The 25,815-nt window shown below is 38.6% G+C and overlaps 1 protein-coding gene and 1 long non-coding RNA gene across 10 annotated transcripts in view; one reads left to right on the top strand and one right to left on the bottom strand.

Annotated features, from left to right (window-relative positions):
* LOC117467085 (dedicator of cytokinesis protein 9) overlaps positions 1–25,815 on the bottom strand; it is an 80,330-nt gene that overhangs the window by 15,680 nt on the left and 38,835 nt on the right. For all 9 annotated transcript variants that reach the window (XM_034110668.2, XM_034110671.2, XM_071207068.1 and 6 more), the window contains exons 3-31: positions 21,689–21,778; positions 19,422–19,504; positions 18,303–18,372; positions 16,190–16,285; positions 15,297–15,431; positions 12,375–12,549; positions 11,047–11,099; positions 9,600–9,674; positions 9,352–9,492; positions 8,472–8,684; positions 7,800–7,922; positions 7,393–7,475; positions 6,642–6,764; positions 6,369–6,448; positions 6,053–6,240; positions 5,779–5,844; positions 5,587–5,679; positions 5,379–5,502; positions 5,120–5,238; positions 4,816–4,902; positions 4,596–4,679; positions 3,432–3,547; positions 3,089–3,158; positions 2,877–3,002; positions 2,705–2,776; positions 1,731–1,877; positions 1,547–1,630; positions 1,255–1,366; positions 3–181 (exon numbers count right to left, since the gene is read on the bottom strand). In XM_034110668.2, the coding sequence (XP_033966559.1) occupies positions 3–181; positions 1,255–1,366; positions 1,547–1,630; positions 1,731–1,877; positions 2,705–2,776; positions 2,877–3,002; positions 3,089–3,158; positions 3,432–3,547; positions 4,596–4,679; positions 4,816–4,902; positions 5,120–5,238; positions 5,379–5,502; positions 5,587–5,679; positions 5,779–5,844; positions 6,053–6,240; positions 6,369–6,448; positions 6,642–6,764; positions 7,393–7,475; positions 7,800–7,922; positions 8,472–8,684; positions 9,352–9,492; positions 9,600–9,674; positions 11,047–11,099; positions 12,375–12,549; positions 15,297–15,431; positions 16,190–16,285; positions 18,303–18,372; positions 19,422–19,504; positions 21,689–21,778 (3,207 nt within the window). The remainder of the gene's footprint in view (positions 1–2; positions 182–1,254; positions 1,367–1,546; positions 1,631–1,730; positions 1,878–2,704; positions 2,777–2,876; positions 3,003–3,088; positions 3,159–3,431; positions 3,548–4,595; positions 4,680–4,815; positions 4,903–5,119; positions 5,239–5,378; positions 5,503–5,586; positions 5,680–5,778; positions 5,845–6,052; positions 6,241–6,368; positions 6,449–6,641; positions 6,765–7,392; positions 7,476–7,799; positions 7,923–8,471; positions 8,685–9,351; positions 9,493–9,599; positions 9,675–11,046; positions 11,100–12,374; positions 12,550–15,296; positions 15,432–16,189; positions 16,286–18,302; positions 18,373–19,421; positions 19,505–21,688; positions 21,779–25,815) is intronic.
* On the top strand, positions 9,426–9,976 carry LOC117467086 (uncharacterized). The gene is made up of 3 exons (XR_004554333.2): positions 9,426–9,513; positions 9,590–9,689; positions 9,796–9,976. It is a non-coding gene; the product is annotated as an uncharacterized lncRNA (long non-coding RNA).

Genomic DNA, 25,815 nt, shown 5'->3' with positions numbered 1-25,815 from the left:
ACCTTGGAGCAGTAGCGCTCATCAAATGTGTGTTTCATCATCAGGTTCTTCAGCACATGGATGGCTATCTGACGGATCTCCCTGAACTCCTGCAGAGCGGTACTGACCTCCCTGAGCAGCAGCCCGACCAGGAAGTGGTTCTTACAGAAGTCATCTGTCAGTGAGTAATCCATCTGGAGGTCTGAGGGAGAGAGACGAGGACAAAGAGATTAGGTTTGGATGACAGAGAGGTTAGTGAAGGATGTGAAAGGTTCAATGAGTACATTTCTAAATGAACATCAATCAGACCAAATTAAATTGACCAGAAAACAGGAAAGCTTGGACGAGCTACAGATTATTGATGCTATTAAATGCTGGCGAAAAAATATATTATGACCATTGATTATTGGATGCTTTCAGCTATTGATCTATATGACGTTTTGTGTTGACAGATTCAGGCTGTGTAACAGAGCTGCTGCTCCACATCAACAGTGATTGTTTTGAAAAAGACAAATAGAATAAAAGCTTTTGATTTCCAACAATATCAAACACAAGTAAAGCATCCCACATCAGAAAAAGATCTCCCAGAATGGCGGTGAAATCAACTTAAACGCACCGTTTTGTCTAATCATTAAAAAAAGGTATTTTGGAATCATTGTAATCATTAGTTATTAACTCCAAATCAGATTTAAAATACTAACTGCACACCCATATCTGCACACTCAGCTTATACACACATACAAATTATGAACCAGTATCTTTCTGTAAAGTGTTAGAAAATAGATAAATACTGCCACCTCAACAAGGATGAAGCAACATTTGGAAATAAGTGACTAAGTTCAGATTTTGGAGCAAATCATGTGACCTTCTCTGGTCATGATTGAATGATTAGATTGGAGTCTGCTATTTTTGGAGCAGACATGAAAGCTACCCACCTACCTACTAGAGTATCACATGACTCCACCATATCATTTGGAGATAATAAAGCTAATTGAGGAACACAAAAAGGACAAAGCATGTTCTGTAGAATTAAAGACTGCAGAAAACCTGTTTCACTGCTTTTTAAATGCACTTTTATTTTATATCCATTAGATAAAAATAAGTACAGCTTTAACATTTTTGCTGGCCTTTTTACAGTTTTGTAGCGTAAACCACTTTTGGTTTGATTTCAATATTTTTCTACTCAAACAAATGCAATGTTAGCGAACTGGCATTTAAGCACACTACCATCAGGCATGGTACTTCAACATCATGTACATTTGATGATCTCCTCACCTTGAAATCTCATTATCCTTCCCTTTCCAAAAGGCATGGGCAGGTTTAAGGGGACGTAGTGCTCGTGGTTGCACACCACTCGCAGAAACTCAAACCTGAACTCAAACAGCGTCTGCATTCAGAAAAGACAGAAACCAGGGAGGCCGCTTTAATACATCACTCAAACACAAACTTGTCCAAAACTTGCATGAAGCACACCCTGAAATCCTTCATTAGGGCGCTCGCAAGAAATATTACAAAACTTTTCTCCAAATGTGTTAGTATAAAATCTGTAACTGTTTGTACTGTGTACCTTTGGGTCTCCAGGCATAAAACAGTTGAAATAGTGGTTGATCTGCTTGAACACAAAGCCTCTGTCCATCAGGTTGAAACAGCGCTACAGGAGGATGGGGAAGAATAAATAAATAAATATACACTCGTACATTTTAAAACACACGGTTAAAACCATGCCAGATACAGTTACTGTAGCCCCTGACCTTGATGAAGACCGCCAGACTGTGGTTAGCGTTCCTGGCAGCATCGAGGTTGTCTTTGTATTTCTGAGTGATGTGTGGCATCATCATGTTGACCAGAGTCTCCACAGTGTGATGGAAGGCTGCTGAGAAGCGCTGATTCCTGGACAGCTGCAGAACACATCACACAAGTTCGTACAAAAGGTATTATATACCATCAAACACCCCAGTTTAAAAGAGTAGTATGGTAATACTTACAATGAAAAGACCAACATCAACAATTCATAATTAACATATATTGCTCGTGTAGACCTTGGGTGGCCAAATGTTTATGATTGTAGGCTGTATACAAGCAAATTATATAAGGAGTCAAGGAGAAAACAGAAGTCAATTAACAGTTTTTAACCTGTTAAACGGCAAATAAGGGTTTCTAGACCAAATAAACAAATGACATTTCTAAGTTTGCCGATAAGTAACAAAGTTCAAAGTACTTTGTATATCTAATGCATGGCCCAAGTCCCCACTTATATTATGATGTGTACATCTCTAGAATGAGTAAAGTTGAAACAGATAGAATTAGCTAAATATTGTTTTCTGTTCATGGCCTAAAGTGCCCACTTAAAATATTATCTCTCTGTGCCATATACCTCTTTTTTGTCAAAATCAATCAATGACACTTTGGTCTTTAGCAGGATTTGTCTGTAGTACAGAATATCCCCAGCCTTGTACTTTAACCCTAAGCTCCCAGTCTCCACTGAGGCCTCCACTTAAGAGGCCAGAGGCAGTTAGACACGGGGATGTGGTTGCTTATGGGGTACGAACAAATGCAGCCAATAAAACTGCACAGTAGTGTGGAACAGTCTGTGGATACATAATACTTTGACTGTGGTACTGCGGCTGTCCACAAGACGTGGCAGGTTGTAAACCACAGTCACGAACCTAAGCCTTTATGAAACAGACACCCTGAGTCAAACACACACATGTTGTGGCAGACTTACCTTCACTTTACAGCTCTCTATCAAGTACTGAGCCATGGACTTCACTAAGGCTTCAAAGAAATACCAGGAGTACTGCGAGGCAGACAAACATAAATCAGAAAACAAAAAAGAGGACATTCATGGCAGTTATAATCACACACCATATACTCTTTAAAAAGTAGAAATATGTTACCTTGAGGAGTTTGTTACTCGTGAGGAAGTCAGTGGAAGGCTTCAAGATAGCAGTCATGGCTTTAGCCAACTCCTCGTGCACTAATCGGTTGGAGGAGGATGTTTGTGGCTCAGACTTAAATACAAACTGTAGGTGACACAAGCAGAGAGAACTTTGAGTGCAAGCACTAACATATAGACATTGAAATGTGACATATGGTTTGTGATTTTTACCTTTACATATGACCTCAGGTAGTGCTCCAACCCCTCCTCGTGGCACTGGGCTACAATGTGAATCATGACTCTGAAACAAAACAATTGCAAAACAAAATGTGTGTTAGGATACGGTCCTGAAAGAAGCTGACACAGCAGGAGGCATCACTTATTAATAGTTTATGGAAATAAATGTTGATATTGATCAAATTTCCCATGAATATCAGCCATCTTCAGAGTTTTCTTTTGACATTTTAATCATATTAATTTAAATGCAATATATCAACTTGTGTATTGTTATTAACATAAAACAACTTGATTTTTATGATGTTGTTAAGAACAGGATTATCCCAGGTAAACTTGCCTGGTTACATTGACTGCTACATCCTCCTGGGTGGCACTGGTTAGCACCCTGAAGAGCTGATTCAGGGTGGTGGGTAGGAACTTAATCATCACATGGCTCTCCATGGCATGCAGGCTCTGAGGGTAAAACATTGCAGATATATGTTTATGCAGAGATTGAGTGCATTTATAATGAGGTGAATACGTGGGAAAGCAATGAAATAATTTTCTAGCACCACTTAAAAACAGAGCAGAGAAGGCTAAAAAGAATATATAAAAAAAACAAATCTAACAGCAACAAGGGGAGGAAGAGGACATGGATGAAAAACAATCTGCTAATTACCCACAGCGTATGCTTCAGTTGCCGTTAACATAGCAGTTAAGATACTGGAGCATCATACTCGTGTACAGGAAACTAACATAGGCGCTGCCAAGTCATTTGGAGAGCTGCCAATCAACATGGCTGACCTGCTGTTTGACCCTCTGGCTATTGTTCATGTTCTCTGCTGTGTTTACATTAGCACCCAAGAGATGCATTGGACCAAGTGTTGCTCTGCATGTCTATCCAGGGGAACAATGAACTGATATTCCCAAGGACTGGAATAAGAGTATGAGATGGAAACAAATCCCGAGCTACCATGGCAAATGGAGAAAAATCTCTTCCCAAACTGTACAGAAGAATGCACTGTTGGCAAGCCGCAGCATAAAGAAGAACATTAATCTCTCTGCTGTTCAGCTCTAACCAAGTGTGACTGTCTGCGGTTTTACGGGAGTATGAGCTACGGTTAGCAACAACAGACAATTGAGAAGACAGTTCTGACCTTTCCCTTACAGATATATCAATACCATTCTGTTCAGAGTTCATTCCCAATCATACATGTATTCATCCTTGTGCACTCAGTTACACAGCATATGCCAAAATAGAAAAGTAGACTTTGTCAACATTAATGATTGTGGTTTAAAACATAGCCCACACAGTGTAGCACAAAAAAAGCTATTTCAAGCATGTACACAGAATGCTTACCAATTAATTTACCTAAAATAAAGCAATAATGCCTTTAGTAAAGACACAAGGTCTACACATTTTTTTTGATAAAAACAAATAACATGTTTTACGTTATCGCAATTGGCATGCATTTAAGTTACTATTTGTACCAAATGAATGGCTTAATTCTTATTGGTTTACCTTCAGGTATTTGACCAATTCTCCTCCCTGGGGTGCAGCTTCAGTGCTCTGACAGTGATCAAAGAAATTGTGCAAATGTTGATCCTATGAGAAAAAAAAGAAGGTCAGACTGTATACGTTTATTCCATTAAACTGTGTTTAATTGAATCCACATCCAAAGTAAGAAGGTATGCAGATCAGACAGGAACTACGCTCACAGTTTGTTGAAAACCGAACTAACCTGAGTGTAGACAGTGGACACGAGGTGAGTGGCAACCTTAAATAAAGGCTTGCCTCCATCCACCCATTTGACCTCAGGTCCTGAATGCTGTAACACAAAGACAAATCTTTCTTTCAATAACTCAGAATATATCCTGCAGTGAGTTCATGTCAAAATAAAACATCGATTTTTCCTATTGGAGGTTTTGGTTTTTGGCTTGGCATCTCCAAAACATATTATTAAATCAGTTTTGCACTAAATAATGAAAATAAGAGTTCAGCACATGAACTTTTGAGGCCAAGCCATCACTGCTTCACTTCTCTACCTTGCTAGCCCCCTCCTGACAGCCGAGGTATCCAGCAGGCAGGTTGGCAGCCACAGGGATCTGACTCTCATTCATGGTCACCCGGCCATCTTTCAGCAGGGGGAGCCAGGCGTAGCCCACTGAGAGAGGAGACCAAGGCAAAGTCAAAGTCTGATGTTTCAAGGCAGTCAACATTTACAAAACACAGATATTTTTTAGGTATTTTTGTGATCTGGCAATGCTATGAAAAATTATTCAAGATTTGGTTGCAGTGTGTTACCTTGAGTCTCAACCAGGTCTCTCTTTTTGGTGCTGGCCTTGTTGTTGCTTTCACAGCTGACGTGGTAGAAGGTGAAGAGCAGATGGTGTTTTTCGTGGAGCTGGGTTGGCAGCTCAATCTTAAACTAAGGAATAAGAGATAAACATTCAGTATTTGATTATATGGACTTAACTTTTTGTTTTTATACATTTACTGCAGTGTGTCTTACCTCATCGTAGAACTCAGGGTTATGCTGGTGATGCAATACTGCTGCGAAGGCATTTTTGGTAAACAAGGGTCCTCCAGGTCGGCCATAGATGCACTGTGGAATAATAATAATAAAAGTTAGTTGGCTCCTATGACTGGAGAGTTTTGCTTTTTTTGGGATTTGGAAAAACGTCCAGGAATGATTTGAGTTTACCTTTAGTGAAACAGCCTCCTCCTCATCTGAGTCCCTGAACTCAATGCAGACAGCTACGTTTCTAGCCTAAAGAAAGACAAAACAGACACAGTTAGCCAAACTATTAGTGAAGAGGTGCTGTTACTTTAGACGACAAGAAAAAGGGAAAGTCGTTCCAGTAATAATATTTAATTTGACTGTTTAACAGAAAACTGGAAGGCAACATATGGAGGACAAAATCCTCAAATATCCTCCTCCTGTGTCAATTAACCTACAAATTAAAGATTTGTGTTACCTTTGCAAATGACTTTTGGCTGTCATACTTCAAGTGCCTCGGGTACACATAGAGGTGATTGTTGTAGATGGTGAAAGGCTGAGAACATTTGGCTAAGCACGGCACAAACTCCTCCACTTCAAAGAAGATGTTGGTCTTCTGGCTGACATCAAACTGCTTGACAGGAATGTAGGATGAGGTAACACAATCTATATACAGAAGCAGGGGGGAGAAGAGACCAAATAATCAGCCTGCAGACATCGTGACAGATCTGCTGTGAGCAGGAACAGCTTTCATCTCTCATGTTGGCCGCAAGGAACACATTCAGAGGCCTTACTTGTCAGGTCGGGGGCTACATTGTCAATAGTAACATCAAGGTTTCCGAGGATTACAGGCAGCTTGGCCATTTTCTCTGGCCTGAGGAAGAGAAAATAAACTCCAGTTAAGCCTTTGCTATCATCTTCAAATAGTATGTATATACACACACACCACATTCACAGATGTGGGCAAACATCTAACTTTTTAAAACCCAACAACATTTGTGTTCCATATTTGCCTTTCCAGAACATCTGTAAGACTACTTATACGGTTTCCTTTGAGGAATACTAACTTTCTGAAATCAGCCAGCAGTTTGAGCACATCGTCATTGGAGAGCTTGTTGCCGTCCTGTCTGTACAGAGGGGAGAAACGAGCACTTTTGTCCAATGTCCCTGAAGCATCTTTGAACAAAGTCCTGCAAGAAGGGAGAACAAGAGTCAGGAAGGTTTTTATTGTCCTGAACACCCTCGTGTAAACTGTTTGAATAAGAAAAAGTACTAGGTATCATATCATAGTACCATATTTTATTAATCTATATATTTGCTTGATTAACCAATTCATTGTTTAGTTTGTCAACTACTAAAAAACATCCATCCCATTTTCCTAGAGCACGAATGAGACATTTAAAACAAATTAAATGTATACTGATATAAAACAGAGAAAGCAGCCAATCTTCACATTTCAGAAGCTAAAAATAGTGTTATTTCTGCTGTAAAAACAAATCAATTAATTATCCATATGGTTAATGTGTTATTGAAAATAACCCCCAATGATTACAATTATTAAATAATGTTTAATTATAACAAAAATATTTATATATTTTTTGAGTGAGAATAAAGTGTCAGTGCTTAATTTTTCACTATCTAGTATCAATTGTATTTAATTATAATACTATGATATTTGATTTATGTTTTAAGCATTCAAATCACTACTGTGCCTGTGTGTGTTTGATGGGCTGTGGTTCTGGTGTAAAGTACACAGAACATGTTGCTGAAAACTGATGGAAAAAACGTAATGATTAATAATAAAAAGAGAATAAATACCTTGCTGCCCAGGCAAAGGGCATCCTGTACTGGCCCAGCCGGCAACATGCCAGCTTTGCATTTTTCAGGACCTTCTGTGCCACCTAGTGGAAAACATGAACACAGTGTGAGCTGAGCTTCATCACTTCGACACACTCTCAGCCCTGCAGCTGCCACACAGACGCAAAGCACATTTTTCTGAACTGAATCTCATTACTCCACACCACGGTCCCCTCAGGGGGCACAACCACATTTGTTCAGCCAAAGTCAATGCTTGTGTTAGACGTCTTTGTGCAACTGGTCAGCACTTAAAAACAAGGATGATTATCTGTGTATAATGTGGAATAATATGGTGGAATCTGCTGAGTCTGGGAGACTTGCTGCCCCGTGTTGAGGACAGTGAAGGGAGTTCGGGGTCGGGTCAGTACCTTGGTGGAGTCTGAACTCTTGGTGTACGGCTCGGCACAGTTGTTTATTCCTCCCTGCAGCACCTTCTCTATGCGAGCCACCAGGAAGATATCTGGGTGGGGGCACGTTACTGAGAATACACCCTGTGGAGACCATGAAAATGTTAGAATTTCCATAATGTGCACTTTCACATTTGAATATAAAACAGGAGACACATTTATGTTGGGAAGAGCAATTATGATGTTTTGTTTATTCTAGAGATGGCAATTTCTGTTTCTTAGGACATAACTAATAATTATTGGCTGAATGACTGTCATAAAATATACATGTATGTACATCAGTAGATGAATCTTAATGACTTCACATTTGTAGTTTCTAAGAAATTCCCCATCAACATCATTTGTTATAACTTTTGTGAACCCCCTCCTTGCCTGTATAGTACATAAGGTCTACATTTGATGTTTTCCTAGTGGTTTTAAATAGCTGCAAAAAAAAAATAATTTGATGTGGTAAGTGTTCATTTGCAAAAAAAAGTTAGTAAACATTATACCAGTTAAACATCAGGGTGTTAGTATGTCATTGTTAGCATGCTGACAAGCATTTTGTCCAAAGTGTCACTGTGAACAGTAAAGTGTCAGAGCCACAAGCATGGATGTTTTAAAGTTTAAAGTTTTTCTCTGTATTTTCTGTACCTGTCTCGGATACTGCATCGCTGCCTCTGGCACCCCATGGACTAACCGTTGCCCTTCAGGGTGGGTGTCCCCTCCCCCGTTCATATACTGACTCGTGTTACTGGGCAGCATGCCTCGTACAGACGGATGGTTTAAGTCCACGTGGAAGTCCGAGGAGATCTTCCTGCCGTTCTGGATGTCAAACAGTGACAGGGTGACATAAAATGGCTCCACCTGGAAATGAAAGAGAGTAGCAATTGAGTATTGTACGGATGATGCTGATTTTTTTAACTTGTGCATTTTGTCAACCAGGCTGCGTACACACTATAACTTAAAGAACATAGGAACTGCATTCAAATTAAAACTTAATAGGTGCGCCAACAGCTGTAAAACAGGACTCTAGCATATGTTATACACTTTCACAATCACTTAACTGTTACATGCAACGTTTCACTCAGCAAACTAAATAATGAATGACCCAACAGGCAAAGTGTTATTTTCAGCGTAGTTTAGTTTCACATCTACACAAAATGTAAAACTCTAAATATATTACAACTTTACTAAAATGAAATAAAGGAAAATACATTTAAAAATGAAATAAAATACAACTCCATAAAATTAAATGTCATCTTACAGTCGTTGAACAGTGTGTGTGTGTGTGTGGGTGTGTGTGTGTGTGTGTGTGTGTGTGTGTGTGTGTGTTGTTTTGACATGTTGATAGACTGTTTCTGTAAGGAGGGAGAGCAGGACATCAGGCTCCCTTATACAGATTGCCAACCATTACTGAGCCTCTAGCCTGGTTGCTATGCCAACAACAGTCCTTCCGCGGCTCAAATAATGACAGGATAATGCTATTTCTGTTATTTAGGGCCTATTGTGGCCAGAGAGAGATCAGCCTTACGTTGGTGGTGGGTCCCTCCTCGTTCTCGGCCACACAGCTTTGCAGGTTGAATGAGAGGTCATTGCAGTTCACCAGCACACGCTTTCCAAACTTCTCCTCAAACTGCTTCACATCCGGCTCTATCCCTGAGAAATCTAGTTTCTGAAGACAGCACAATGGAAGGTATTTTATTTAATTAGAAAGTGTCAGGTTGGATCTCATTTCCACACAGGACTAAGTGAACTAAAATGTGCTTTAGGTTTATTTACCTGCGTGTCGGGGTCCAGGGTGAACAGCTTCAATCTGGTCTCGTTCCTCATCCTGGACTCGATATCTCTTGCACTCTGAGGAGGAGAAAGGTATTTTTTTAATGGATCCAAACCACAAACTGTCTGAAACGTCAAAAGCAACGTCTGAGAGATTTCCAGTCGGTTGGTTTTATCATTATGGCTTCATATTTTACAGGCTGATCACACTGGGCAGACTCAGTGGTGAGGGTCAGGTGGTCCCGGCACACACTTCAGAGCAGCACACTGTAACCTGTCAAGCTGTTCCCAGTAAACTCTTACCACCAGTTTCCATGCACATATGGCTTTACTATTGCGTGCCACTCAGCACTGTAACAGCATGAGAAGCTGAAATAAAACGTTTGCAGTCTGTAAGTCATCAGTCAGTTAATCATTTAGAAAAACAGATGTTTTTATCCTTGAAATGTTTCATAATGCTTGATGCAGGTCTCATTAAGTAAAAGCATGCGTTGGTTTTGTCCACTAGCGGATCTCTTGTGTTTATATTCTTTCTATTCCATTTTATTTGTATTTACTATTTTAACGATGTTATCTGTTTTATTGTGTTGCACTGTTGGAGTCTGTGACCTAAGATTTTCATTGATATATCTATACTGTAGCTATGTACACATGACAATACAATCCTTGAATCCTTGAATGCATGTTTAAAGAAGACACTACAGTAGAGGTAAATAGGCTAAACAACCTGTAAGGATCCAAGTTTCTTCTTCCATAAAGAGTATAGTGTAAGTGTTATGTTTCAATAAGCAAATTATATTCAAGGTTCAAGGTTCTTTATTTGTCAAACGAACATAGCTACAGAGTAGTTATGTCGATGAAAATCTTAGGTCAAAGGCTTCTCCAACAGTGCAACACAATAATACAGATAAACAGAAACATATAGTGCAAGTAAATATTAAAATGTAAATACAAAAAGAAAAATAGTTTAAAAAAAAGTGAAATTGTGAAATAAGAGTATATGCAATGATGTATTAGATAAATAGATACATAATGACTAAGTAGAAGAGGAATGTTATGGATGTTGTTTCAACAGTCTTATTGCCTGTGGGATGAAACTGTCTCTGAATTTATGAACAAATGTTGTACATGCTATATATATATATATATATATATATATATGCTATTGAAGAGATATTGAGAGTATGACACAAATAGACAACGTGCAGTGAGATAAAAACCTAAGTGTATATTTGTTTCCCATAAGTCTGACAGTGATTAATTTCAGATCAGACCTACAAAAACAAATGACCAACTGAGAAATTAGGTGTGTAACCAGCGACACTTAAATCCAAATCCAAGCCACATGTTTGTGGCAAGAGGCCCTCTTCCTTCAATGAGGACCAGAGATTTCATGCTGCAGCTCCACTTTACTGAATGTGTGAGCACCAGCTGAGAGAGGACCACCTACCTGAAAGCTGTCCATGCTGCCAGAGGAGCTGTCGGACTTTCCAAGATCATCATCTAGAGGAAAAAATAAGACACCATTTGATGCAGGCGAAATTTTGCAAAGCATAAACAAAACCTCCTTGTGTTTTTAAAACCTGCTTAATCACTTTCTGACGGGAAAGTTCAGTAAACAGTAATTCAGCTGCACATGAATCAGTAGGATTGAGATGGAGATACAGCAGGTCTCAAAGGTACATTTATGAAAGCTCAGAGATCTCCTCAAGAAGAATTGTGTTTTCTCTGATGCGCAGTGTGATTAATAAAAGCTCAGGAGTTAGGGAAGATTAGTGGGCCGTTTTGTTCAAAAGCATTCAGCCTTTTTCCTCCACGGCTAAGCCTCCTATGAGACAGGAGGTGAGTAAAAGTCTGGGTGGTCTGGTATCACATCACTGCAGGGCAGGGAGAGGTAGAGGAGAAGTGAGCCGCGAGAAGTGAGTGGATGTTGATGAGAATGATCCTCAGGTACAGTATCCCAGAATAAATATACTGATAGTGATGAATGCGTTTAATGGATTCTCAATATCTATGATTATTATTTAGGATATAATAACTGAGGGTAATTGCGTTTTAGAAGCTTTGTGTACAATATAGGAACACTGTAACAACTCAAATTAAACAGCATTAGTAAAGTTATCACATTTTTAGGTCTGAAACATGGTTATTTTCATTATGGATTATCCTATTTTTCTTAATTAATGTATTGTATATAACACATATTTGGAAGATGTCCATCACATTTTACCAAAGCCCATGTTGACATGCTGACATATAAATGTCGTGTTTTTTCCAACAAGCAATACAAAACTCAAATATATTCAGTTTACCATCAGAAGATTCAGGAAACCAGCCAATTTCAAGAAGTATGAACTGGACTTTATTTTCTTAAAAATGTACTCAAAGAAATTAATTAATTGTCAAAATAGTTTTAGTTAACATTTTTGGTTGATTGACTAAGCAATTCATTATCACTGAAGCCTTCACATTTCAAATTAAAAGTACCGCAGTGATAAAGTTGTCTAAACTATGACCAAAAACTTAAAGAAGCAAAACTCTTATATTGTTCTCATCATTCTGCTAGCGTCAGCACACAGACTGCTTATGTTAGACATATTTTAGTCTGCAAAAAAACGATTTCATAATTAAACCTCAGAGATTTTTGCAAGACTTTGAAAAAACATAATATTCCTTATCATGAACTGGATAATATTTTGACTAACAAAAAATGATATTCCATTTTATATTTGGGTTCTTTCAGACACTGTAAAAATATGAACCGACGGACAAACACACCATCATGAATGTCTCCATTCCTCTTCTCCGCCATGGCGATCTCAAAGCTGCTGTGCAGGATCTTGTTGAGCAGGTTGATCCAGTCCTCCATCTCTGCCTCGCTTTCCGAGGCCAGCAGGTAGGTGCTCTTATCCTGCATCTTCAGCTCGAAAGCAAACCGTCGAACCTTGGTGTTCTGCAGCCACAGCAAGAAGAGAAAAAGGGGGTGTTAAGAAAAATGTAAATAAAACAGTTAAACTTGAAAGATACAACATAATTCAACTTTTTTATGCCGTAAAGGTATCAGCATTCATGTTTGCCATATAGAAGTACCTGATTTGTAATAATTGATTTACTTTGTTGAGTTTAAACTAAACTATAATAACTACAATAACCACCCCAAAGTTATATGCCGCCACCAACGATCCAAAGTGCCGTTTATAGCCATGTCTGTCCAACTGGAAATGTCATCACTTCATCTTTGATCCTAGACAATTGTGCGATTTTCTTATAATGAGCCTATGAATGATTGAGTTATGGCCAAAAACATGATGTAAAGTTACATTGACCTTTGAAATGGACCTTTGTGAGGAAATTCCCTCAACGCGTTCCTGAGATATCGCATTCACAAGCAAGGGTGGATAAGCCAAAAACGTAATGCCCTCTGCCTGGCTACATCAAAAAAAAATCAAATATCCAAATGTGGATATTGCAGTCTTACTATCCAAAGCCAACATCTAACAACTGTCGGCTCATCAGAAGGCAGTACAATCTAACGTTTACGATCTAAATCATAGCCTGTTTCATTTTAATTCTACCCTCATACTTCCTTGTATAATGCAGTTTGAGCCTGCAAAACAAAAACACTATACTGAGACCATTTAGCTCCAAACATTTATAAAATGTGAGTCACTGTTTTGAAAAGAAGTGGGAGGCTATCTACAGTTTTAATTGAACTGCCACAAAAAGCTCATGGACAATGTGAGTGAGGGAGGAACAGATTATTTCCATCTGCTTAACAAAACATCCCTCTCTGCCAGGACCACAGCAGAGAAAACGAGCTGGATCTGCACCGGGACTATGACCTCAATGATGTCACCGGCCCATTCAGGCGTTTATGTCCCATTTGTTACCTATAACTGCTGATTCAGCTACAGTGTGTCCATGATAGTGCGTTTTATCAAAAAATGAATTCAGTAGATCTTTAGCTGACCATAGAAGTCAGCTCATTACTGTGAGCACTCCGTGGATTGTTATGCTTTGGTTATCACTGTAGCAGGCTGAACAGAGGGGGAGTGATAGGGAGGCAGACAGGCCGAGTCTACATGGAGAGGGGGAATCAAACTGGACTCTTGATAAACAGTCTGATAGGTAGGAGGACTGGTCTCTGTTTCCTAGACAAAACAGCTGCACACATCCTGGGGGAAATGAGTGGACAACAAAACGGAAGTCATTTTCCTATGATATTATTAGCATCTGTGTTCCAAGGAAAGAAAAAATAGGAAAAATGAAAGTTGAAATCCTCAACGTTGACGTTTTAAGGGCGTTTCGCTCCTTGTTAACCTACAGGGACTGCCCTCCGAGACCTCATTACTATGTGGGAAATGCTTTGTGCGTTTGAGCATGTGTTGGCATCTTTACAAAGGGCAGGAGCAGCTTCAGGCTCAGTATGACGTCACTGCACAGGCCATTACAGCTGCAGAGTTTAACATCTGCATCTCCACAGTCACTGCTGGTCGAGTACAAGTTGCATGATGTTTGTGACTTTAACAGAGCAGAAAACTCATCAACTGTATGTGTTACACAGGAGGCTGTGCAGGGAATGCTGCTAAATCACTGCAGAGAATGAATCCCCAACAGACTGGTTTATTGAATACAGTACAGGTCTGTATCAGCGTATAAGCAAGTGAATCACAACATACTTTAAGCATCTACTTCATTTGACTTAAAACCACGACACATAATCCACAGGTTTGTTTTTTTATGATATGTGCCTTTGTAGATTTTTGAGTCTACCGTACATGTCGTGTACACCCTTTCTGAACACATTTCCTTTTTGTATATGATTATCAACTTTATTTCTAGTTTTCATTAGCAGAGTACAACCAATTTATTTTGTTGCAATACATCTAATATTATTCGTATTGTGTTTAAAGTAATGTTTTTTGTGATAACATAAAGACATACAAAAATGTTCTGTATTTTCTGGCCTTTTCTTAAAAATGTATATAATGGTACAGAAAAGTGGCAATGTAATCCTCTAATGTTTCCAGCCTAGCCCGATTAAATCAGGAGGTGCTTCCAGAAAATATAGAAAAAGCATTCAAACATTTAGCGTAAATCTCTCCTCCTTGTAGACATTGGCTTGATAGCTATTTCCATCCACTGATAGGAATCAGACAGTCCTGGAAATACACTCAAATAATATCTGATAGATGCCAGCTGAGTGCCTCTTCAGTACGATCAGCTGCTCTCCATCTATTGGGCTGATAGACAGGTGATAATGCACCCAGTGAGTCTTGGCCTGCACTGAGATATCTGCACATGGAATCGATTGAGGGGCCGATGGAAAGTGCATGGAAGTGAGACATCAGCATTCACCTTATTTTACAATGTGAGAGTCAGCAGTAAAGAATATCCTTGGGAAGGAGAGCTCCGGTTTCAGGGAAGTGAACAACAGCAGCAGCAGAGAAATGTTTGTTAAACGTTTACCTTTTATAGTTTACATGTTACACTACAAGTCGGAAAATATGTTCATAGAGAGAAGAATTGTGAAGAGGAAGTTGGTATATCCGTATTTCAGTTTATTTCCTGCAAATGGTGTTTTAATATTCATGAGGGACCAGGCCACAGGATATCCCGTTTGGTGAAGTAGGTCATCCAGTTGAACTACAGTTAAAACTGTACTTCCTTTGTGCCACAGAGAAATATTTCAGAGCGTACCTGAACCACACCCATACAGGAGTCCAAGAAGATGGTTCCTTTGGGCTCTTTGGAGATCTTCTCATCTTTGTAGAAGTTTAAATTATAAGAGCCGTCCCCGAGCTGAGTAAGATGGAAATACCTCCTCTTGAATGACTGGAACAGAAAGAGGAAATACCATTTATTGGAGAAAAAAAAAGCAATGTTTTGGTCAAAACAATCTCAAGTCTCCTACTCTCTATGTATTATATAGTATAAGTGTAAACTGCCAGGAATAATAAGCCTTCCTGTAAAAAGGCAACAAGTATTGATGGATTTAGGGGTAGGGGGTATTGCATGCTGTACTGATAATAAAAGCGTTTGAAGCAAAATTGTGACTGTGAAATATATAAACAAAATGGATTTAGGGAAAACATGTTGTGGAAATTATAACTAAAATAAAATAATATAACTTTTTATGTATAATTAGTAATGATGATAATGGGTGATATTTAAGTTAAGATAACTTTCACATGCAAACACATCAATGTTAACATACGTGTCCCATTTTTATTTTTATTAATTTAAATACACATAAAACACATACACTTTTTCCAATTAAAGGTGGGGTAGGTAAGTTCAGAAACCGGCTCGAGTGCACTACAATTTGTTGTTGCTGCAGCTTATTTTTATTATAGATAAATGTGTCAATTATTTCTGGAATTGTCTTGTATATAAAATGTCAGAACTTCTCATCACATCTTACCATCACAAATGAGACATCTATAAATCGCCAAAATCCAAAGCTATTTTGTTTGTCATAATATAACACAAAGAAAACCAAATCCACACATTTTAAGATTCCATTTAATATTCCTTAGATAAAATATTCAACTAATTGACTAATGGTTTAAATTGAAAATCCTGTGTCTCACCCTCATGGTGACGCTGATGGCACTGTTCATGTTTCCTTTGTACAGCCAGCCATGTTTGGAAAACCCGCCTTTCTGGGATCCTAGGGAGGCCGTATCCTGCAGGGGACAAAGACACAAGACAATGAAATACACACTCATACTGCAAGGGAAAAAAGCCATGTAGTGTATCATTGAAACTTGCTTACCATATTTGGTCCTGTCCACAAATGTACACATGTATTTTTTCTATTTTAGAACAAGTCTTAATACTTTTATCAACACGAACTAGTCACATGTTTCCAATAAATTACCAAAAAGCAGAGAAAGCACATTCATATACAAATTATGGTTTTGCTTGAAGCAGAATGTGAGTTATTACAGATGTTTTTTCAGTGGATCCTCATATTGACATCAGATTGAACATGCTTTTAACACACGCTGCCAAAGCCTCGCCTCATTTTGGAGAAAACCCCTTGATGTTGTGGTTTGAGATGACAGAGAGCAGAACAAGCTGTATCTCAGTGCAAACAAGCAGGCAGACGCACATTAAACAAACTACGACTGTTAAACTAAATAAATATCTCTGTCTTCACAGCAGATCTATGACACAAGGAACAAATCATCTCACACTCAAAGGAGGGGAGCATGAGATCACACAAAATAACAAAGTTTCTAAGATCCACCGGCTATCGTGATCTGTAAAAATAAACCAATTAGGAGGGTAATGAAGGAAGAAGCCCGGTCCTGGTTTGGATCAGCCCTGCCATCTACAGTAACACTCCCTGGCTTTAAGAGAAGACAGTGAGAAAACCGTATTCCTGAGAATTTCACACACAGAGAAGATTGAATTTCAAGATGTCTATATCCTGGTCGAGCACTACTTCTTTTTCTTCTTCTTCTTTTTCTTCTTCTTCTTCTTTTTCTCAGTCTACTAAAGTAAAATGGGATTTAAAAGTGCTGGGAGGAATTCTAATATTTTCATGTGCCTTGTGGAGTGATTTAAAAAGCAGCTGGGAAGGTTTTGGTCCTGCTTCTCCTGGTAAATGTCTAGACAGAATCACTGTTTCTTTCTCTATGAACTCCAGAAAACTAGAAACATCTAAAAAAGAAAACTAAACTCAAGTCAGACAAAGAGAAGATGAACAAAATCTCACAACCAATGTTGCATGTGGTCCAAGCACCACCACAAAGAACAATTATCTTAGAGGATGTATTTAAATGTATGAGGATGTATTTATTTAAACGTTTTTTCAAGCTAATTCCCAGTTTATAAATCCTGTTGGAAGGAGTAGAGGCCAGAGAGAGGGCTTGAGGGAATGAGGAGTGATTTGATCTTGTCAGGTCCTGTCAGAGGTGAAGCTGACTGTGAAGCTGAGCAGGACAAATCCTGACCTGTGCCAGGTCAGGATTTGCCAAACCATGCCCAGCCTTCCTTAATCCCAGCTGCATTAAGCAAACACGCAGTTTAGAAGAAAAAGTAAACTTCGTAGCATACTTTTTTATAAAACCCATAAACCCCTGTGTGTAAACAGAGTATTTCAGCCGGGGTTGGAGCACACTGTGTTGCCTATAGGAGGAGCAGTTTGACATTTTATGTGAGGAGAGAGGGTCAGGATAATCATCATACATCTTGTGAAGGATCTTTATAGTTAGATAACATTTCAGCCACAGCTTTTGTATCACCTTTGAAGACTCAATTCAGGAAATCTACACTCATTTAACAGGTATGAATAACCAAACACCCACTCCATCATACATGAACTACAAGAGGGTGAGAAGATCCAAATGAGGCTTGAGAAATAATTAAACTGTGTTAAATAAAGCTATTTCGAGAATGGTGAATCAGCAAAAGTATTTAAGACTGATTATACTTAATTCCTCCCATTAAATTCAGAATTAGACCCAAATATGCCTCTTATTTCTTTAACAGCTGTAATGAGAACAGGAAAGGCAAAACTGACTACTGGAATTAGACGTATTTAGCGACGTGCTGCGTTTCCTTTGGGCCGGGTTTCTAATTAAGAGATGTGAGAGCAAATACACGTATATCAGCTCTCTCTGCTGTAGGTCGAATTTTTGGGGGAATTCAAGGTCGACAAATCTAGACATTGTAAAGAAATAAACTCAGCCTCACCTCATCTTTGTCGACATCTTCATCTACCTCAAAGACATGGACAGCCAGTTTGTCAGCCCTGGACACTTTGCTGTAAAATAAAGAATTATTATGAACAGGCACGTATAGTATTTATTAACACAATCAGAAGCTACAGTGTCAAGAAATATAATAGATTACAACTGTATGTACGGGTAAAGTAACTGCACTCTATGCTACTGCACTTGGGTTAGTTAGTTAGTTAGTTAGTTAGTCAGTTAGTTACTTGACACCCTGAACATATGCTCTTAATTTACCACGTTGGAAAGAGACGGTCTTCTCAAAAGACACATTTACTTGGCAGTACTTGGATATGCATGGCGGTTTTGCTTGCTTGCTTTATTTTCAGTTCAATCTGTCCAGCAAATGTGATCTGAAGTTGTGTGACTAATTGATTCTCATTATTTTGTAGTTTCCTTTGATTAAGTACATTTGTATATTTGTGAGTGTAAAAAAAAAGGCTGCATAGACGCAAAAGCAAGTTCCAGGAGTGTTAAAATGGAAATACGCTAAGGTGTCTAATGCTTGATGGAAGATGAAAATGTGCCAAAGGTAAGAATAACATTAAAAATATTGTGGGGTTTTTAACAGGCGATCCAGGTATTGTTTGTTACAGTGACAGGACATTTGGCGGCAGTGACAGTGTCGAGATCATAAGGTCATTGTCAACTCATATTCCAACACATTGGCAGCACAACAGATATTCTTCAGGGAAGAGGCTGAAGCTGATGACACAATCTAAAGACAATGAGGGTGGTTTCCACACTGTCTGTAGCCGGGAATTATCCAGTGCATCATTAAAAAGGAAACGCTCTTTTGTTGTGGGGAAATAAGAATTATTTGCACGCTGCGTTTCCCTGTAATTAGGTCACAACAACATTTTGTCAAAAGTAGGAAACAAAAAGGTGACAGTTTGTCGAGGTGACATGAAACACAAAAACATGCGTGACTTTGTCTTTTATTTAAAAACCTCTGGCATGCATACATTATATACAGAAGCTGCTCTTACTTGGCCATCATAAGAATACCTCGGCACACTACAAAACGATCTCCTTGAATATATTGTACAGAAATGCAGAGGTTCTTCAAACACAGACTTACTTTGGAAGCTGACGAAAGTCTCCAGAAAAGTCCTCATACTTGTAGTTGACAGCATGCCAGTCAGATTTGTAGGTCTTGATGCACTGAGGAGACAATGGAAATACATTACAGACCATTATGACATACTGTAAAATACACAGGAGAGTTGTACATCAGGGTTTTGTTAAGACGTCAGGACCAAAATAACTACTTTGTGTTGTGTGAGGATTAGACTATTTAGACCACCATCTGACCTGCACTTTGGTTGAAGCATACTGACTTAAAAAACGACCCTGCATGATGAAATTATGCAAAAGATCAAAATATGTATCTTTATGTCTTTATGTCTCTGAAAGACATAACCCACAATGCAGCTCAACCGCAGAGAGCTCTGTCAAATGCTCTGTTGTGCTAAGCTAAAAGCGGCTAATCATTTATTTTCAAACTTGAAGGGAAATGTTCACGATTTTGCACAGCTTCTTCTGGATCCACAAAAAGCAGTAGGCAGACAAATAACCCTTCCTTAAACCATTCGACTATTGCATTTTTTTAATGCACTATTTTATGTATTTGACCTTTATGTCAAATATATTGTGTGTTGCAAGAGCTTAAGACTGAAGACTTTCATTACCAAAACCATGATGTAGCTAATGTGAATATGACAAATAAGCCTTTAAAAAGAATGTATAAAGTATTTTCCTACAGTGGTTTTTATGAATCCCAAGAAGGCACACTCAAAATACATTGGTTGTTTTGATCAACAGTTAAAGCCTTTATGCAGTGAATTCTTAAGGAGTGTACTATCAGTGGTCACGCTCTGTCAAACCATCCATTAGTGCAAACTGGGAGGGAGTGTATCGCTATCTCCCTTTACTTGGAAAACATCTGTTGATTGTTAGTCAGTGATGGGAGCAGCTCTCTGGTATCTGTTCTGCAGAAATGAGTGCCATTTACAAGAAATACCCTGACAGGGAGACCAAGTGCAACCTGATCAGGACAGCGATCGTAAACAGAGAGGCTCCTGCTGGGCTGATCCACAGCTGTCAAGGTGATGTCACACAACACTTGTCCGGGAGCTTTAGTATCTTTATGACATCAGACAATGCTGCCTAAACCCTGACCCCTAACCTGGAAGGTGAATTGCCAGTTGGTGTCTGGCATGAAAAGAAGCAGTGTTCATGGCCGGATGTTAAACTAGTGTGATGTTTAAAGGAAGAAACATTTCCCGTTTTGTAGACATGATTTATCATTTTAGCTGGAATTAACATTGTTTCAGTCCAACTGCAATGAAGTTACCCAACATGCAGAGAAGAGTCAATGTGTGTTTTTAAGAACCTTTGTTTAATAGTAATGTTCTATATTATAAACCAACACTGACAGACAATAACCAGAAGTGATGATAAACCTTAGGACTGTAGAAATGAATTACACTTATCATTCCTACCTCCCTGCTAGATATAACTGAGGAAACACAGTAATAGTCTGGTTACAGTACCTCCTGCAATGATCTGCAATGAATTAAGATACCATTTACAGAACACTTAAAGTTAAATGAATGCTTTGTTTAGCTGAAATATGTTGGAGGAGCCTGTGAGCTAAGATTTTCATCGTCATAACTACACTGTAGCTATGATCGTTCGTATGACCAATAAAAGCCTTGAACCTTGATAAAGAGGTTTCCTTATTAGCTGTGATGTCCAGTACATTGCTGCTAATGTTAGGTAACAAATTGGGTGATCTGTCACATTAGTGTCACGATTCGTTAGCGGTGTGTCTGTGTTGTTTACGTGAGAGTGATATACTTTCCTAACCACTACCTAATGTATTTCTTATAGATTTTCCACCTATTGATACCAGTTTTTTAATGCTCTGTATTTAAAAGAAAACATTTTCTATACTTTCTTATTCAGTTGTAGTGCACGAAGTATTTTTTACTCAATTGTCTTGTTATACACAATATATCATTATTTTGTGAATCTTTTTATGTATGCTTTGTGTTTTTTTATTTGTGTTAATACACACGCCAAAGTGTATGGCATAATCATCAAGATTATACAGACTTAACAGTGAACATTTCCAAACTGTTCAACATTTTTTTTTTTACCCCAGGTCCAGATTGGTTCACTTTCTTCCCTCTGAGCTCTTCCAGGACAAAAACTAAAACACAGACTTCTCTAACGTGAAATAACAAAACTGGCAGGCAAAGGTTCTGTTTACATATGACCCCATTAGTCACACTAAGCAGTTGATTAAGTAAATGTGTTTTTAGGGCCTTTAAATCAGCTTACCTCCTGGACGAACACACTCTGGGCCTCCCGCTCTGCATTTTCCGGCAGCGTAGGGTAGAGGGTTCTCCCTTGGCGCCTCAAAATTGAAATCTGCAAAACAAAACAATGTTTTCTTTCAATAAGAGAGACCGAGCAGGGGAATTACAACAACTATGACTGTAAGAATGAAAGCGAAATGTGGAAGACATTGCTCAAGCTGGACACCAAGTATCACAGTTTATGGTCTCAGCTGGACACATTTGATCTGGGTGTTCTTTTAAATATTATTTTATGATTGAAAAATGGCTTTCTCAGTGTTCAAAGGGGCAGTGTGTGAGGGAGGCAGGATGCTGGTCCATACTGTTCAGCTCCAGGAGCCACAGACACACCCTGAGTCTGGCTCTCTGCCACTGTTGTACAGCAACACCAATCAGCATCTCAGCACTGCTAATGCTTTATTCAAGCCTCTTACTAATGACCAACAGATCCACAGTGCACTGTAGTCAAACAGCAGAAACAATCAAGACATCCATCTTGTTTTTTTCATATTAATATCACAAATTACACATTTTTCTAAGGGGGCTTTACAGTGTGTACATACGACACCCTCGGTCTTTAGACCCTTGCAACATACAAGGAAAAACTCCCAAGAAACCCCACAATTAATGGGGAAAACAGACAACATAGAGAAGCCAAATGTTAAAATGATAATGTGAATGTATACACAAATAATTAAAGATGGATCCAGGTGGATGTCAACTTACAGGTGCCTCCAAAAATAATAAGGGGGCATCATCAAACAAGGGGCAACAAGAACAAGACAAATAAGTTAGAGCCTCAAACCAAGACTAACAAACGAATCAAACTTGAGTAAATCTCAGCTGTAAATCTCCCTCTCAGTGTAACCACAAGGCCAGTTTTAGCCAAGTGTGAAACTGAGTAAAATACCGCTTTGTGCAACATCATCACCATGAGGTCATAGCAGGAGGATTAATTTAAAAATAAAGTGCATTTGACCACACATAATCCCTGTAAGCAAGAGTGAAATATGAATACAACCATTAAGTGAAGCGTTCAGCTGACTGAGTTAAAAGGGTTTGTGGCTTTGTGCGAGTCAAATGCCGGTCAACTGTGTTTTCTGTGATGAGAGGGATGTAGACAATACCCCCATTATCTTTTCCCCACACATTTATATGGAAATGAGAAGCACTTTGAGTAGAAGTATTCCATATCATAAGGTTACTGTCCAAATTACTACACACTTAATCAAATGAAAGTACTTTGACCACATAGTAGTGTGTGTGAGTGTGTCGCAATTAAAGAAAAACACATTAGTCAAGTTTCTGCCACATGTGTAAATCAGTCAAATGTGTTTATAATCCCAAACCTTTAAAGTATAAATTCAATCCATTGATCCCTTGTGAAAATCAAGTTGATGAGATATACATTTTCTTTTAAGAATAATCAAAAATATTATAGTTATAACTTTCTAGCTTCTATCACAAGACCTCATAGTTTAAGTAATTTTAAGCATTATTAACACACTACGGTGAGTTTTTACCTAATATTTTTCACATTAGTATACGTATATCTCTTAGAGATTTTACTGGAGTAAAAAACACCAAACCTTGTTTGAGCTTCTTTACGGTGAGGGTTTGTTGCTGCCTCTCTTTTCTTTGTTTAGACGATGGCAAACTAATTGATTTTGGGCTTTGGACTGTAATGCACATTTTTCACCATTCTCTGACATTTTAAAGATCACATAATTTATGAAGATTACTCAAGATAATAATCAGCATATTCATCTATAATGACACTCAAATGCTAATATTTCAGTGTTGTGTCACTCTCCCTATCTTGTATTTCCTCCGAATGACCTTGTATTTGACTTAGCGCTGGTCGTGTCAACTACGACAAATTCCACACCGAACTTGTTAGTGTAAACCTGACGTCTCCCTTTCCTCTAGCCTAGCCAGGTTTCCTGCAGGGGAGATGATAATCTTTACAATCCAAGCAGCAGAAATAAACAGGCATGGAGGTAAGAGGGAGCCAGGAAGTTGGCAAAGGAAGCATTTAATCGGGCTACAGGTCAACTGGGAGAACAGAGGGATTATCTGGTGAAATAAACCCTAAATTACCACATTGTTGTAGTCGATTCTTATTATCAACAAATCCCATTAATAAACAAAATCAACAATAGCTTTTCCAAAAATAAAATCATATTTCTATGTACCATAAACCCCCGATGTAAAAAACAAAAAATGAAGACAACATGAGCTACTCGTTGACAGGGGCGGTTCTAGGTGGGGGGGCAGTGCCCCCCTAACACTGACTTTGGACCCCCCTGTGGCCCCCCTGAAAATGAAAAAAAAAAAAAGTTTATGATTAAGCGATTTCTTGGCTGACGGAATAGGCGTAACTAATGCTATTTGTCATTCTAGTCGGACCCATTAGAGCAGGGGTCTCCAACATGTCGATTGCGAGCTACCGGTAGCCCTCAATAAGTAGCTCGCCAAGCAAATCCAAAATGTAAAAAATACACACACACACAAAAGGGAATGTAATTAAAAGAATCGACCCTATGCATAAAAAAAACCTCAATCATAGCAAACTCTATTTACTTACCACAACTCTATATCTATCTAACACCCCTCCTCCCCCCACAATGAATATCGACGTATCAACGTTCTTGCAACAGTTTAAAAGGGGAGTGATTAGTAAAATATGCATAAATAAAAAGAAAGAATGCTAACTATAGGTAACATAAGATAAGAATAAACAAGTTTAAATGATTTGTTATTGGTTGTGATCATTTTCTAAAGATGTTTGGATTATTGAAAAGTATACAGCTCCCTTTCATATGAGTGTTACGAGCTGTATCCATAAATTCATTTTGTGCTCAAAGTGCACCAAATTGATGCATTTAACTTCAACATTTAAAAAATATATATTTCCCGGGGGTGCAGGCCCCCGGACCCCCCTAGAGGATGGGAGGTCCACCCCCAAATGAAGCAGGTTAAAATAATTAAATTACATACATTTTCTTTTAGTAAACCCTGAAAAAGGGTCCCACATACCCTAACAGCACACACAGGTTAAAGGTAAGCATATAATAATGTTAAAATGTGCTAAATATATACACTGCAAAAAAACAAAAAAAGACGAGTAAAAGTAGCTCACGACTTTTTGAAAGTAGCTCTCATCCTAAAAAACTGTAACTATAAGTATCTGAAATAAATATGTGTAATGAAACAAATACCAATAACTGTATTGCATTGTGTTCTAATGCGCAATTACTTCATACTGTCTTTATCTTTTTCGTCTTGCATTTATTGTGCCCCCCCTCAGAAAATAACTGGCCCCAGCCTGGCCCCCCCAGTCAAATTGGTCTAGAACCGCCACTGCTCGTTGCACTGGGTGTTCCTTCATTTATAGTCAATCTCACAAACACTGTCCAGCTGCTGAAAATACTTGGGTATCAATACTAATGCATCAAGTCTGTGGCTGAATGTAGTCCCAATAAATACACATATAACTACAGTTTGAGAAATGTTTGCTAAAAACTACGTATGTTACATTAATAGTAAAATGTAATACCATTTAAAAACACTCACCACTCATGCTAGCAGCTTTGACCAGCACATCAGTCACATGTGCTGGTTTGTTGTCATACAAATGTTATTATTCACCACATAGTGAGGCAAAAGGAGAATTCAGGGGATTACAAAAATCAATATGGTTTGTCCTCTGGGAACCATTAATGTATGTACAAATGCATCACCGCATGCAGGGTAGGGAAGTTGGCAAGTGTTGAGAGAACAAGACACATGGGTTTTGGTGTTTTCATTTTAACTGGTGTTTTGGGAACAAAATATAAAAAAAACATTACCAGCTTTGTCCTTTCAAGACATATAAACTGTAATGTCTGAGGTAAAGGAAAAATAACATTATCCTGATTTGTGGAATTTAAGCTGGGGATGGGCCTTACACCTGAGGGAAGGAAGGGCCCCATCCCCTGGTAATCCTCAACAAATTTCTCCAGAAACCTTGCGGGTAAAGCACTGAACAGAACTGACTTGTGCCAACAACTGTTCAAATCTAAACCAGATGGAGATGATATAAATACTGGCTCACACAAAAGCCGTACC

The sequence above is a fragment of the Pseudochaenichthys georgianus genome, chromosome 21 (assembly GCF_902827115.2).
Source record: "Pseudochaenichthys georgianus chromosome 21, fPseGeo1.2, whole genome shotgun sequence".
Taxonomy (NCBI): Eukaryota; Metazoa; Chordata; class Actinopteri; order Perciformes; family Channichthyidae; genus Pseudochaenichthys; species Pseudochaenichthys georgianus.
Note: the sequence above shows the minus strand (reverse complement) of the source record. Positions and strands in the feature narration are given on the sequence as shown.